Source organism: Vulpes lagopus, chromosome 16 (assembly GCF_018345385.1).
Source record: "Vulpes lagopus strain Blue_001 chromosome 16, ASM1834538v1, whole genome shotgun sequence".
Taxonomy (NCBI): domain Eukaryota; kingdom Metazoa; phylum Chordata; class Mammalia; order Carnivora; family Canidae; genus Vulpes; species Vulpes lagopus.
The window spans coordinates 10,660,757-10,676,060 of NC_054839.1; the positions used below are offsets into that span (position 1 = coordinate 10,660,757).

A 15,304-nucleotide genomic window follows, 5' to 3' on the forward strand; every position below is an offset into this window, starting at 1 on the left:
TACCTTCCTGCATGACCTTGTGTCACAATTGCTCTTCTGTCTTCCACCCTCTGTAGAATGTTTTATTACCAACCATGATATGGGACAAGATAGAAAAGTAAATAATAGCAACTAAAATGTAAATGAAGTGTCGGTGTTTCCAAAGACTGGCACATTCATAATCATAGTTGATCTTCCCTACTCCCTATGAAGTTGGTGGAAAAGGTGCTATCATTACCCATTTTACATATGGGACACAGAGGCTCAGGGAATGCTCGTCACCTGCCGGAGGTCCCACAACCAAGCAAAAGCTGAGGTTGGAATTGCATGATTCTAAAACTCGTGTGTTCTCAAACTGACTTCACCTTAGGCATCCAGCTGAAGGCAGAACTTTGTATCTGAGCTATGCTGCTGGGTATGAAAGTACTAACCTAATGTGCTGTTTGAACTTTGAGACTAGCAAGTTCCAGATCCAGCCCCATACCTCCCTCAGCCTCCTATGTTGTCCGTCTCCCTCTTCCTCTCCACCTAGCACCTACTCCTCCTGGCCATCGCTCTACCTGGGAGTATGCCAGGAGCTGCACTTCCTGGGAACATAAGGATGAGCAATTACATGGTGCCTAAAGAACTTGCCATCTAATGAGGGGGGTGACCAATGATGACAAAATGCCATAAGCATTGAACAACTTTGGCTCCATGCTGTAGGAACATGGGACATAAAACATTTGTCTGTGCTTTCACGTAGGTGAATATTCATTTCTCACTTTATATTACTTCTCCGAACCCATTTGTGTCAAAGTGTGTAATTCTGTTATACAGGTCGGAAATACTAGTTCACAGTTCACAGTTTGGATTACAATATATACTTGTATATAATAAAATTATATTTCCTTTTAAAAATAATAAAGCAGGGGCAGCCTGGGTGGCTCAGTGGTTTAGTGCCACCTTCGGCCCAGGGCCTGATCCTGGAGACCTGGGAACGAGTTCCACATCGGGCTCCCTGCATGGAGCCTGCTTCTCCCTCTGCCTGTGTCTCTGCCTCTCTCTCTGTGTCTCTCATGAATAAATAAATAAAATCTTTAAAAATAAATAAATAAATAAATAAGCAAGCAAGCAAGCAAGCAAATGTTTACCATACTTTGATGTGAGCCTTGGCACATTGTATTAGAGAATATGTGACCTCTTCATGGAATCCAGTTGTGCCTGATTGAAGTGAATAATTTTCTCCCAAGCCTGTTATTTTCCAAAGTAGCAAAATATTTTATTTTATCAAAGAATGTGACAATGGCTTCTGTATAAGGCTGTTTTATTTATGCAGAAATGTCCTAATGTGGCCTTCTTTCTATACCTGCTTAATGTCCAGGTATCCTCAGGGCAGAAGTATTTTGCAGCTTCCTTCTCTTGCTCCCTGCATCACTCCTCCCACCCCAGATTTATGTCCTTCCATTGAGTTCCTGCCTTCATGCAAAGGAAACTCATAGTTCTTTTGTATAATGTAATTAGGTTTTTCCCATAGGTTTTTTTTAAAGATTTTATTTATTTATTCATGAGAGACACAGAAAGAGAGGCAGAGACCTAGGCTGAGGGAGAAGCAGGCTCCTCATAGGAACCCCAATGCGGGACTCAATCCCAGGACCCCGGGATCATGCCCTGAGCCAAAGGCAGACGCTCAACCACCCAGGTATCCTGCCCATAGGTATCCTGCCCATAGGTTTTTTTCAGACAGATTTATGTATCTGTAGAAAAAGTTTCTCTTATACCATTACCTGTTATTTTTGTGTGAAAACTATTATAGATAAATAGCTAGTTATTAACCATAATAGATACAGTGCCTAGAAGAGAATTTTGAGTTTTAATTTTGGTAAGATCCACCACTGTCCTCAGTAGGGGAAATAAAGCCTGCAGGAGCCTTCAAATGAACTGCCCTTCATGTGCCCCCCACCCACCCCAATCTCTGCAAATTGCCTTCACCCAAATGTTTATTTAGCAGTTTGCTAGATGAATGTTGCTCCTAGTTTTCAGCTAAGAAACTCTAGCACATACCTAGAGAATTTCCTACTTCAAAAACCATTGGACACTCAAAGGAAAGAGTGAGACATCAGAGCATTTGGTCTAAGAAGAGACTCAGCAAGAGTTGAGCTGCTAAATGAAGATGGAGATAGTTGTTGACCATTGTTCTAGAACAGATATAAGAGCAGCACTGGGGTGTGGGGCTGGCATAGGAGCTCAGAGACATCACACCGAGCCTGAGACACCAAAGGTGACCTCATGGCACTGAGGGAAGGGGCCACATCTGCCTGACTTCACTTTGCTCAGGTTATGTGGGTACCTTTGGAATTCCAGGGAAAGAGGTGGTGGATAAGCAGCCTCTGCTCAGAGAACACAGGCTCTGGCAGGTCCCCTCAGTAAGGAGTTGAAGACCACCAAGGTGTATGCTTGGCTGGAGCAGAACTCTGAAGTCATTTGTTACATGATTTAACTTTTTCTCATTATTCTGATTTGAAATTTTACTAACACTGTTATATCCACAGGAGAAAGTGATAGGAAAAGGAAATGAAAGCCACTGCTTTTGGGATGCCTAGGTGGCTCAGTAGCTGAGTGTCTGCCTTTGGCTCAGGTCTTGATCCCAGGGTCCTGGGGTTGAGTCCTGCATCAGGCTCCCGCTGGAGTCTGCTTCTCCCTCTGCCGATGTCTCTGCCTCTCTCTGTGTGTCTCGTGAATAAATAAATAAATAATCTTTTAAAAAAATAAAGCCAGTGTCTTTATATATTATGCACATAGGAGTGGCCATCTCAGTCTGATTAAACACATTTTCTGATTGCAGGGTAGAGCTAAAAACCCTATCACCCTGACCTTCTCATACAGAGAACAAAGATTCATATGTCCCATGTATAGCTGAAACTCCAGCTCCTTTTCCTGTTATGTTCTGATTTTTCTAGACCCCAACGGGAAAGAAAGGGCTGATCTTGAGCCAAAGAGGAAAAAGGGTTGCGTTCTCACCACGCTTCAGCCATGTTGATGGTGGAGGTGATTAGAAGAGATGCCACAGGGTGTGGAGTCTTACCAATAGTGGATCTGCCTCCACCCACCTTGGAGACCTTCCCTGTTCAGCCAGAGAAGGGAGTCTCAACAGGATCTGCAGAGCCGCCCCAGTGGGTGCGGGTGTGTTAAAATGACTTGGATGTCCCAGCTCTTATATCATATGAGGTTCCGCAATCCATAGATGCAGTCCTGACTTTTCCCCAGCAAGAATGGTGGGGCATGCTTAGCCTGAGCTCTCAGGCAACTTCCAACAGACCTTTATCACAGGCAGCTCAAAGTCAGTGATATTCTTCCATTTCAAACAGAGCAGGGACAGCCAGCTCAAAAAGATGTACTGTAATTGAGTTGTATGTGTTTTGTATGTAAGGAGTAGGGGCTCAACTACTTTGGGGGGAGTCTTGTGACAAAAAAATAAAGGTTACTAAGAGAGTGGCCAAAGGTTAAGCCTTGACATTTACACAAATGGCAGAGATCTCTCCATCTGTGCCAGGATAACACTGTTCTCCAAATAGGTGTTCTCCAAGGATGCTTGGTTGGCTCAGTGATTAAGCATCTGCCTTTGGCTCAAGTCATGAGCCTGGGGTCCTGAAGTCAAGTCCTGCATAAAGCTCCCCATGGGGTGCCTGCTTCTCCCTCTGCCTATGTCTCTCTCTGTGTGTCTCTCGTGAATAAATCAATAAAATCTTAAACACACACACACACACACACATACACACACACACACACACAAATAGATGTTCTCTGGATGCTTCGTGATTTGCAGTCCTTGGTCTAAAGAACAATTCTTAGTATACATACATCATACATGATCGTGCTAAACCTTTGTGAACTCAGCCTAACTTATAAATGTGTCTTCCTGTGGGATGCCATTCTAGTCCTGGAAATAAGCACATTCTCTGTCTATCATGCCATGAATCCTTGGTGTTTCATAAAATTTTGACTTTGGATTTCATCTCGAAATGGTCCATGGTGCTTATTAAACTAAGAAGAGTGATTTGGGGAACGAGGGATTGCTTCCTATAATACATTTACATTCACTGAATTTGCATGATTTACAGAGGTACCGTAATTATCTTCATTGGCATCAAAAGCATTTTTAACTACTTGAATATACAGGTGATATCATAAGAGCTGCTTCAAAGTATGCTAAATAGATGTGGATCTCTTTTTTAAGATCTTAACTCCAAGACAGTGATAATCTAATTCAAAGCCAGTCTAGAGATGTGTTTTAGGAAACATAAGTATGAAAGATCTATCTAAGGCAATAACAGAAGTCATGTGTTCTGAACAAATCATTGATTAATTGAACAAATACAGCATCATAGGATTTGCATATTGTAAAATCATTGCATTTTAAGTCTGTGAGTTTTCCTTGAGATCAAGGTCTTGTCCTCACTTTACCAATAAGAAAACTGAGCCCAAAGGCCCCTCACCTAGTCTGTGACAGTGTCGCCTGTGGAACACAGATCTCTGGGCCTCTGTATTATTTTCTTTCCACTTGACTACAACACCAAGGGAATTGCTGTCATTTCCAGTTGGAGAGAGCTTTCTGGAAGAGGAGTTTTGTTTTCTCTTCCAATCATTCACACCCCAGGTGTTGAGTCACCCAATTATCTTCCCTCATTAGCAAATCTGAAACTATAGCAGCCCACATATGGTTTCAAGTGGGCATGTTTTAAAAAGTCTTCAGAGTTTCGTGGTTGCAAAGAAAGTGGTAACTGGTTACCTGTAATTCACAGGCTTCGGACTGAGGTTCCTCTAGTTATTAATCTCAGCTTTAATTACTTCTCTTTACACGTCACTTTTGCTTCTAGTTTTATGTTCTCCTATTTACCTGGAGTTCCGCAAAATCTCTTTGGAACATATACTCTATCATCCCAGAGGCCTGGGTAGACAAATCCTTCCCCAAAGGGCTGTTCTTAGAAACCTCCTCGTCTAAATTCAAAAGGAACATCATACTTACCTAGGGTTAGGCTAGCCCTACTGCTTGCAGAATCCTGATGGGAGCTCTCTCCTTGGGTGGGGGCAAGCAAGTCGTGGCAGGCAGGAGCTTTCCGTTTATTTTCCAGCACCGCCCGTAGCTGTGACAGTTCTGCTTTGTAAGTGTTCTTGACACAGAGCCTCAAGCCCATTTTCCTTTATGGTTATGTGTCATTTGCTGTGCTTTGCCCTATCATTGCTGTTTCCTTAATAATAATAAGAATAATGAGCAGTTGTGTATTATTCAACCCAAGTGTACCGATCAGGCATTTATCTCGGGCTCCTTTTTTTTCCTAGAGCTTGCACTCGACAGCGCATGCTGAGCGGATCATTTGAGGGGCAGCCAGCAAAGGAAAGGTCAATTCTCAGTGTGCAGCATCATATCCGCCAGGAGCGCAGGTAAATACACCAGGAGACAAAGCTGCAGAGAAACCAAGGAAAGGAGTTTTACAGGAAATGCTCTCCGCGCACAGCCCCAGTTAGCAGACAGGGGTGTGTGAGGAACTTTGTTCTATTTGCTGATGGCAACGATAACAAAACTCACAATCAGAGTCAAAGATTCAAATATTCTTTCAAAAACTTTTTCCTTGGTGATGACCAAATTGTTTTAAAATCAGAAAGAAAAATTCTGAAATTTGTTAGGTGAGAACAAAGACATTTGAATACATGAAAGCTTTCACTATGAAAAGAAATAATAAGCATTTGAGATGGCATCAGAAAAGTTACTTTATTTTGGACTTATAATGGTCATTGCTTAAAAGTTAAGATTTGGTCTTGGAAGAAAAAAAAAAGATTTGGTCTTGGATGTAATGAGCAGTTGGTTGTGGTTGTTTTAGGTCACTAAGACATGGATCCAACAGCCAGAGGATCAGCAGGGGCAAATCTCTTGAAACCCTGACTCAAGACGTAAGTTCTAAGCAATGCTTTGGATTTGGGAGACATTATGAAAATGCATTTATATAGCTGCTTAGACTATTCTAGAGCATGGGTCCTTCTGTAACATTGTCCTGTCTCCATAAGACTTTATACCAGAGGGAATCAGGAAACTCCGGAAGCAAATTAGATGGCCAGTACAGAAGAGTGATCAATAACCTTTCAAAAATCCAGATATTCCACAAAGCACCTGTCTTCATTAAGATAGCAACACAAAAGTGATGTCATTTGCCTTTGATTGGTGTTCAAGATATTTAAAGCATTTTATAGAATTGATTTGTATCATTAACTTTAAGCCTTTATTAATTTCCAAATATTCTAGAATCTAGATCCAGTAGATTTAGATAACTTTAAGGCTTTACATACTAGGAAATAAAATCCTATTTCTAGAAGAATTTTTCCATCAAAGACTGCATACTATTTCCCAAGAATTTCTTTGCTTTTAGACTCCAGGTCATTCATTGATTTATTAACTGACTCAAAAAATATTTACCAAGTGTTTATTATGTTCCAGGCCCTGTTCTAAGTGATGAGGAGCAGTGGGGAAACAAGACAAAAACTCTGCCTTCCAGGAACTTAGATGTTAGTAAAAGAGATCAAAGACTAAGCAAGGAAACAAATATATAATCATTTCTGGAAGTGTTTTTTTTAAAGAACACTTATTCTCCATCATGTGTCCATTGCTGTGACAGTTTTGCTCTGCATTATAAAGAAAACAAAAATGATGTTAAGAAATCAAAGATGTAGATTTGGAGGCAGGAAGTGTTTGAGAAGATAGTGTTCACACATCTGTATTAGACCATAGACTCAAACAAAGAGAAGAAACAAGCCACCTGAGAACCCAGGGAAACCCATGGAGGCAGAAGTCTAGCCTCTGAGTTAGACTCACCAGCAGCTGTGTCATGCTGAGGTATCTAAGAGACTTACAAAGTGCATATTAAATAATTAACATTAGTGACACCCTCATTAAAATAGAGGTCTTCAGTTAAGTCTGGCTAAATTCATTAAGAAAAGAGTCTCGAATGTTCAGAGCCAAGGATGGCATTTGAGAAATGAGGTCTAGCAAAAGAAAAGCCTTAGGGTTTTGGGGTTTTTGTTTGTCTTTTTCACTACTTTTTCCTCATATTTCTTAAGAGTTTCTGGAGTTGCCAGAATAATCCAACTGCTTTCAGTCTGTAGAAACTGCTATCTTAGAGTAAACTATCCTAAGTGTTCCAGACACAACTGACAACAGAAGAAGTTGGTGATGAGAACACCTGATACCATCATTACCCATTTTGCTGGGTTCTCATTGGTGCACACATCTGTTAGTGCCATGATTTTTAAGCCAGAGGTCTGTCTGATATGATCTACCACATGGTCTACATGGAATTGTGATCAGTACATATGGCCTAAGTACGTATAATCTGGGGGCCAGGCATGTTGCATGGAGAAAATTTCTAGAAGCAAATTCAGAGAGGCAACTACTAGAGGTAGTATCAACGCTGTGAGGATCAGAGCCCCGCAGATTGGAGGTAGCTTTGCAGTGTGGGGGGGCCTGTTCTCCACCATCGACTGTGGCCTGGTGCGCCTGCGGGGCAAAGAAGATCCCTGGAATTCCATTACCAGCGGAGCATTGACTGGGGCTGTGCTGGCTGCCCGCAGTGGCCCATTGGCCATGGTGGGCTCAGCAATGATGGGGGGAATCCTCTTGGCTCTCATAGAGGGTGTTGGCATCCTCCTTACTCGCTATACTGCCCAGCAGTTCCGCAATGCACCCCCGTTCTTGGAGGACCCCAGCCAGCTGCCCCCTAAGGAGGGTACCCCAGCCCCAGGCTATCCCAGCTATCAGCAGTACCACTAAGGATGTGACTGTCTGTCATCACCACCGTGGGAGCTCCTCCTCCGTTCCCTCCCCGATGATCTACCTCGAAGGGAGGGCTGGCTCCTAGTTGGCCCTGGGACCCTCCAGAGAGGGCCTCTACTCTGTTCCCTTGTCCCAGGGTGGGGGGGTGGGGCACCCCAGCTGCTCTGACGGATGGGTCCCCTTCTCTCTCAGGGCACCCCAACCCCAAATTCACATGTAACAAGTTCTCATCCCAGTCCCCTTTCCTGGCACCCTGATGAGTATTTAAAGCCAATTTTGAAAAAAAAAAAATTAGAACATGGCTTTGAAAATATGTGTTTAAATATACACAACAAAAGGCCTTACCTGAATAGTCCCAATTCCAGAGGCTTACTTCTTCTTCAAAGACTTTTTTTTTTTTTTTAATTATTTGACACACACACACACAGAGAGAGAGAGAGAGCACAGTCAACGGGAGCAGCAGGCAGAGGAAGAGGGAGAAGCAGGCTCCCCGCCGAGCAGGGAGCCCAATGCAGGGCTCGATTCCAGGATCGTGGGATCATGACATGAGCCAAAGGCATACATTTAACTGACTGAGCCACCCAGGCTCCCCCAAAGATTTTTTTACTCTATTTATTACACAGACATATAATAAATGTGTGATTGAGGTGTGCTATCTTCTCCATAGCAAAAGGTGATGAGGCTCTGCTAATTTCCTAAGAAATCACTCCTGATGTCTTTTTCTCCATAACAGAAGCAATTTAAAATAGAGAGTTTCATCTGTCTCACTCCAATGACAGAAGATACAGATAATGAAATCAAAAGAATCCTTGATAATATCTACCAGGTTATTTGAGCAACATCCATGTCCCATGGAGTGAAAACCAGAGTCGGAGTCGTTCATCATCAGGCCCCTCCCATGCCTCTGGCCTCCATGTCTACTGGTGCTTGCCCTCTTGACTCCACCCACAGGGCATCTTGGCTGTTCCAGGTGCACGCAGCTGTTCCCTACACATGAGGACCTCCCTTCCTCTGGAAAAGCACATTTCTGCAGATACCTAGCGGCCCGCAGATCCTTCTCATCTTTGCTCAAATAACAGCTTCTTATTGAGGCCTGCTGTGACCAGTCTGTTCAAAGTTGGAGCCTTCTAGCACTCTCTATCCACTTTGTTGATAACATAGCACTGGATATCTTCTAACAGCATCCCATATTATGATTGAATTTTTATCTGTCTCTCCTGACTAGGATGTCAGCCCCATAAGAGCGGGATTTCATCCTCTGTTTTTGCTTTTTTGCCATATTCCCAGCACTGCAAAAGTGCCTGGCACATAATAGGTCCTCAACAAATTTTTTTTTGAAAAAAGAAATACCCTGTACAAGGAAAAAAAATGCCCTAAGATGAATGTGGCCATTTAAAATATATGTTAAAATAAAGATATTAACTTCAGTTTTTTTTAAATGATCTTTTTGGGCCTTCAAAAAAGTCTTCCTTTTATTGTATTTCTAGCACTCCAATACAGTGAGATATAGAAATGCACAGAGAGAAGACAGTGAAATCAAGATGATCCAGGAAAAAAAGGAGCAAGCAGAAATGAAAAGGTACGGAGTGCTACAGTTGTTTCTGGGCCCTCGTGCTGGAATGACAGCCTTTCCCTCAGCATTACTGTACATAAATTTCCACTTCCAGGAAAGTGCAGGAAGAGGAGCTGAGAGAGAATCACCCATACTTCGACAAGCCACTGTTCATAGTTGGACGGGAGCACAGGTTCAGAAACTTCTGCCGGGTGGTGGTCCGGGCACGCTTCAATGCGTAAGTACACTCCATTTCAGCCAGGTGTTTGGCCTGAGTCATACAAACAGCAGGAGAGGTTGTCATAGGAGGGAGAAGGAGCATGTAATCCTAATGGGGTCACAAAATAAACCGTGGGCTAATTAATCATGCTGCTCCTCTTTGCCGAGTGGCCGACCAGGTGGAAAACAAACAAAGGTTGCAAGTCGTTAACATTTATATAAAACTCACGTTTATGAACCACTGAACAGCCACCTTTACGTGCTCATTTTAACAGTCACCAAATACATTTCTGTCAGTGTTACTAACTCCACGTTTTGTTTTGGAAATACTGAACCAAGCATAGACTGAATGACATAAGGAAGGTCATTGCCTACATCTTCTTGAGTTTCTTTGTGGCTAAAATACCCTAATTGGTTTACTCTAGAATAATGTAAAATAAAAATAAAGTTGACTAGTGCTTCCATTACTATTATGAGAATAAACTCACTGGCCAGTGTCTCTTCCCTACCCATGTGGAAGACATGTGTAAGAGGCAGGCAGTCTGGTCGACCAGGAGGATGCAGCATTTGTGATGACCCAAGTCAATTTTAGAAGGCAACCAGTGGATAAAATGGAGTTTTTGTGCTGCATAACTTTAGTAAACATCCTGAAGACCTTCAGAGTCCTGGAGGAAGTGTGAAAGCTTTCCATCTAAGTTGGATCTTCCTCGATGCTGTTATTAGTATCATATGATCATCACTATCTGTTTTGGACTGAACTATGTGTGTCCCCCTGCCCAAAAAAAAATTGTATGTTAAAGCCTTAACCCCTAGTACCTCAGAATGTGACTTTATTTGGAAATATCCTCTTTCAAGAGTTAATTAAATTAAGATGAGGTGATTGAGGTGTGCCCTAATCCACCACTGTCCTTAGGACTACTGTCCTAAGAAGAGGAGGACATGTGGACACAGACACCTAGAGAGGGCAGACAGTATGAAGACATAGGGAGAAGACGGCCATCTACAAACCAAGGAGGGAGACCTAGAATAGATCCTTCCTTCACAGCCCCCAGAAGAGACCAACCCTGCCCACACCTTCATCTCGGGCTTCTCCCTCCAGGACTCAGAGAAAATGTTTCTGTTGTTTAAGCTACTTGGTCTATACTACTTTGTTACAATAGCGTGGTAATATTCAGGGTTGGAGGACACCTGGCAAACTGTTTGGTGTCATTTGTATGTCCTCCCCCTCTGCTCCCAACCCCCAACAAAGGAGAACATTTAAATTAGCAGAGGTTAAGGGCCTGGCTCTGCTCAGAGACCCCAACTAGTGCATGGCTCTCTCTGACTGACAGTCTAGTGTTCTCTCAGCCGTTCTGGAAAGACCCTCCCAATTTAAGGCACCTGAGTCCTAATGATTAAAAACCACCCTGAGTTTTCACAAAGTAAAAGAAAGAAGCAGGTAGTTTAGAGTTTATTTGATCAGTTCCCCAAGTGAGTGTTTCATCTGGATTTATCCTGTTGGCTGCCTCCATGCTAACATCTAATTGCTAATTCTCCACCTCATTTAGTGTGGACTTAGCCTCCTTTTGTCAGCTCTGCAGCTGATGTGGATGGAGGAAGACTTTACTGTAATTGGGAACACACACACATCCAGACCATCAGGGGCTTCACTGAAGCTTGGGCACCGGCTTCCTGAAAGCAAAACTTACAATGTGGGCAGGAGGACAAGAAATTCTATATAAATCACTCAAGATCATGGTTCAACACAGGGGAAAGAGCTCCATCTAATTTCTGGAAATTTAACTGAATAATCATGAGGGAAATTCTTTTTTTAATAAATTTATTTTTTATTGGTGTTCAATTTACCAACATACAGAATAACACCCAGTGCTCATCCCATCAAGTGCCCCCCTCAATGCCCGTCACTCATTCACCCCCACCCCCCGCCCTCCTCCCCTTCCACCACCCCTAGTTTGTTTCCCAGAGTTAGGAGTCTTTATGTTCTGTCTCCCTTCCTGATATTTCCCACACATTTCTTCTCCCTTCCCTTATATTCCCTTCACTACTATTTATATTCCCCAAATGAATGAGAACATATAATGTTTGTCTTTCTCCGATTGACTTACTTCACACAGCATAATACCCTCCAGTTCCATCCACGTTGAAGCAAATGGTGGGTATTTGTCACTTCTTTTTTTTTTTAATTAATTTTTATTGGTGTTCAATTTACCAACATACAGAAAAACACCCAGTGCTCATCCCGTCAAGTGTCCACCTCAGTGCCCGTCACCCATTCCCCTCCAACACCCGCCCTCCTCCCCTTCCACCACCCTTAGTTCGTTTCCCCGAGTTAGGAGTCTTTATGTTCTGTCTCCCTTCCTGATATTTCCCAACATTTCTTTTCCCTTCCTTTATATTCCCTTTCACTATTATTTATATTCCCCAAATGAATGAGAACATACACTGTTTGTCCTTCTCCGATTGACTTATTTCACTCAGCATAATACCCTCCAGTTCCATCCACGTAGAAGCAAATGGTGGGTATTTGTCGTTTCTAATTGCTGAGTAATATTCCATTGTATACATAGACCACATCTTCTTTATCCATTCATCTTTCGATGGACACCGAGGCTCCTTCCACAGTTTGGCTATTGTGGCCATTGCTGATAGAAACATCGGGGTGCGGGTGTCCCGGCGTTTCATTGCATCTGAATCTTTGGGGTAAATCCCCAACAGTGCAATTGCTGGGTTGTAGGGCAGGTCTATTTTTAACTCTTTAACTCTTTCTCACTGGTGTGAGGTGGTATCTCATTGTGGTTTTGATTTGTATTTCCCTGATGGCAAGTGATGCAGAGCATTTTCTCATGTGCATGTTGGCCATGTCTATGTCTTCCTCTGTGAGATTTCTCTTCATGTCTTTTGCCCATTTCATGATTGGATTGTTTGCTTCTTTGGTGTTGAGTTTAATAAGTTCTTTATAGATTTTGGAAACTAGCCCTTTATCTGATATGTCATTTGCAAATATCTTCTCCCATTCTGTAGGTTGTCTTTTAGTTTTGTTGACTGTATTCTTTGCTGTGCAAAAGCTTCTTATCTTGATGAAGTCCCAATAGTTCATTTTTGCTTTTGTTTCTTTTGCCTTTGTGGATGTATCTTGCAAGAAGTTACTGTGGCCGAGCTCAAAAAGGGTGTTGCCTGTGTTCTCTTCTATGATTTTGATGGACTCTTGTCTCACATTTAGATCTCTGATCCATTTTGAGTTTATCTTTGTGTATGGTGAAAGAGAGTGGTCCAGTTTCATTCTTCTGCATGTGGATGTCCAATTTTCCCAACACCATTTATTGAAGAGACTGTCTTTCTTCCAATGGATAGTCTTTCCTCCTTTATCGAATATTACTTGACCATAAAGTTCAGGGTCCACTTCTGGGTTCTCTATTCTGTTCCATTGATCTATGTGTCTGTTTTTGTGCCAGTACCACACTGTCTTGATGACCACAGCTTTGTAGTACAACCTGAAATCTGGCATTGTGATGCCTCCAGCTATGGTTTTCTTTTTTAAAATTCCCCTGGCTATTCGGGGTCTTTTCTGAGGGAAATTCTTGAACTGCTAGGGCAAGGTCTTTAACTGAGTGTTTTTAAATGGAAGTCTGAATTTTGTCACATGCATGTCAAAAATTGTTGGAGTCATGAATTCTAAAATCAAGGATTTTGAGAAATTTTAAACTTTACTTTCACAAACATCAGCCACAACCTCTTTGGATTTTTCTGTCACCTAATGTTCTCTGCCTTTGAAAGTCACACAGTTCCTGGAAGTGTAATTTTATAGAGGATATAAAAGAGATTTTAGGTAGATAAGATGGTTATAAATCCCATGCTGCCAAGTGATAACACGCTTGCTATGTTGCAGAATTTTGTGTTTGTTCTCTCTTCCAGATCTAAAACAGATCCCGTCACAGGAGCTGTGAAAAATACAAAGTACCATCAACTTTAGTAAGCATTACAAAGTCCGTTTTCCATGCACATTTGAAATCTCCATGTACTACTTTATGCTGCATAAAAATTTAAAGATTCTCTTTATTTTCTTGCCATATCCTGCTATGAAATAGACAATTGGGGATTAAAAAAAATGCCAGTCACATTTCTAGAATCACAGAAGGATCATCTCTGACATACACGGCCTTCCCTGGAGCCTTCGTTTCTCAATCTTGTTTGGTCTCTGGCAGTGATTTGCTGGGCTTGGTGACTTACCTGGACTGGGTCATGATCATCGTAACCATCTGTTCCTGCATTTCCATGATGTTTGAGTCCCCCTTTCGAAGAGTCATGCACGCCCCAACTTTGCAGGTATGGCTGCCAAATCTCAGCCCACAGCTCAGCAGAAAACACTGGGCTGTAGTTTGTCCCTTCTTGGTGACCCAACTGCCTCTTGCCCATTTCAGATTGCTGAGTACGTGTTTGTGATATTCATGAGCATCGAGCTTAATCTGAAGATTATGGCAGATGGCTTATTTTTCACTCCAACTGCTGTCATCAGAGACTTTGGTGGAGTCATGGACATATTTATATATCTTGTGAGTCTCTGTTATTTCCTAAATGTGAGACACTGTGGTTTTGTGAACTCTCCGCCTTTCTCAGTCCAAGAGAAAGATATGTGAGTATCAGAGATTTAGATGCCATTACTGAGTCGCAGGTAGTCTACTACAGGCAAATGAAGGCATGCACAAAAAATCTAAATAAAAAGCATTAAGAAATTCCATGGATATGCTTCACATACATCAACCACATTCCTATCCACGTAAGACATATATTAATAAGGCCTAAGATAGAAATCTCATTCACACCTCACAATCCTGTGGCTCCCATACTAAAAAACAAAAACAAAACCTACATTATAATTGATTGATGAGCTCCTCATTGCTAAAACCAACCTAACATGAGAGTGGTTGGACCTGTGTTTCAATTCCAATATACAAAATAACCTGGCTAGACAAGGTGACCATTCAACTGTTCAGTTAAACTAAATTGGGAAACTATAGGAAGGGACTTGAAGAAATTTCATTTTTTCTATATGTCCAAGAAGGCATAAAATCAATGTCTTTTCCAACATAAGAAGGAGAATTGTGACCATTAACATGTAGTATCTTTAGATCGTCAATAAAATAGTGAGAATCAGGTCAAGCATGAGGGTGATCAAATTCCTTGATCAAAGGAATTTCAATCTGAGCCTCCAGCGTATAAGTTAAAATAAGGAGGAGAATGCACTGGGGTACACATACACATGATGGGGGCACTCCCACTTCATTTCTGCAAACAGCTGACAACTTTTCCTTTGGCACCCCTGGCAGGTCTAGATTGGGTTCAGAGTTAAGAGATTGCATATATAGCTTGTGAATCCTAGTTCTATAGACCATTTGGAATCTCTCAAGGAAAGTTGTCTGCAGTTGGCTCTTAGACAAGTGTAGATAGTGAAGGATAAATTATATAAATTCTAGAGATTTTTTTTTCACTTGCTAGGTAAGCTTGATATTTCTTTGTTGGATGCCTCAAAACGTGCCTGCTGAATCTGGAGCTCAGCTTTTAATGGTTCTGCGGTGCCTGAGACCTCTGCGAATATTCAAACTGGTGCCCCAGATGAGGAAAGTTGTTCGAGAACTTTTCAGTGGCTTCAAGGAAATTTTCTTGGTATGTTACACTTACCCTCTGCTTCTGGTTCATACAGCCCCACTCTGTGATGAAGCTAACAAGGGGGTACAGGGAGTCTTGATTACCAAGGG

At 42.1% G+C, this 15,304-nt stretch overlaps 2 protein-coding genes across 7 annotated transcripts in view; both read left to right on the forward strand.

The window, feature by feature from the left end:
• The window catches only part of NALCN (sodium leak channel, non-selective), a 314,412-nt gene that overhangs the window by 259,910 nt on the left and 39,198 nt on the right, over positions 1 to 15,304 (forward strand). For all 6 annotated transcript variants that reach the window (XM_041731319.1, XM_041731318.1, XM_041731317.1 and 3 more), the window contains 8 exons: positions 5,299 to 5,400; positions 5,838 to 5,907; positions 9,268 to 9,359; positions 9,448 to 9,570; positions 13,464 to 13,520; positions 13,754 to 13,874; positions 13,970 to 14,101; positions 15,045 to 15,212. In XM_041731319.1, coding sequence (XP_041587253.1) covers positions 5,299 to 5,400; positions 5,838 to 5,907; positions 9,268 to 9,359; positions 9,448 to 9,570; positions 13,464 to 13,520; positions 13,754 to 13,874; positions 13,970 to 14,101; positions 15,045 to 15,212 — 865 coding nt within the window. The remainder of the gene's footprint in view (positions 1 to 5,298; positions 5,401 to 5,837; positions 5,908 to 9,267; positions 9,360 to 9,447; positions 9,571 to 13,463; positions 13,521 to 13,753; positions 13,875 to 13,969; positions 14,102 to 15,044; positions 15,213 to 15,304) is intronic.
• Positions 7,361 to 8,043, forward strand: LOC121476979 (mitochondrial import inner membrane translocase subunit Tim17-B-like). The gene has a single exon (XM_041731136.1). It carries the CDS (start codon positions 7,361 to 7,363, stop codon positions 7,775 to 7,777), a length of 417 nt encoding a protein of 138 aa, XP_041587070.1. The 3' UTR covers positions 7,778 to 8,043.

Coding starts and splice junctions, on each gene's coding strand:
- LOC121476979 (XM_041731136.1), top strand. CDS start 7,361: ATGGAGAAAATTTCTAGAAGCAAATTCAGAGAGGCAACTACTAGAGGT.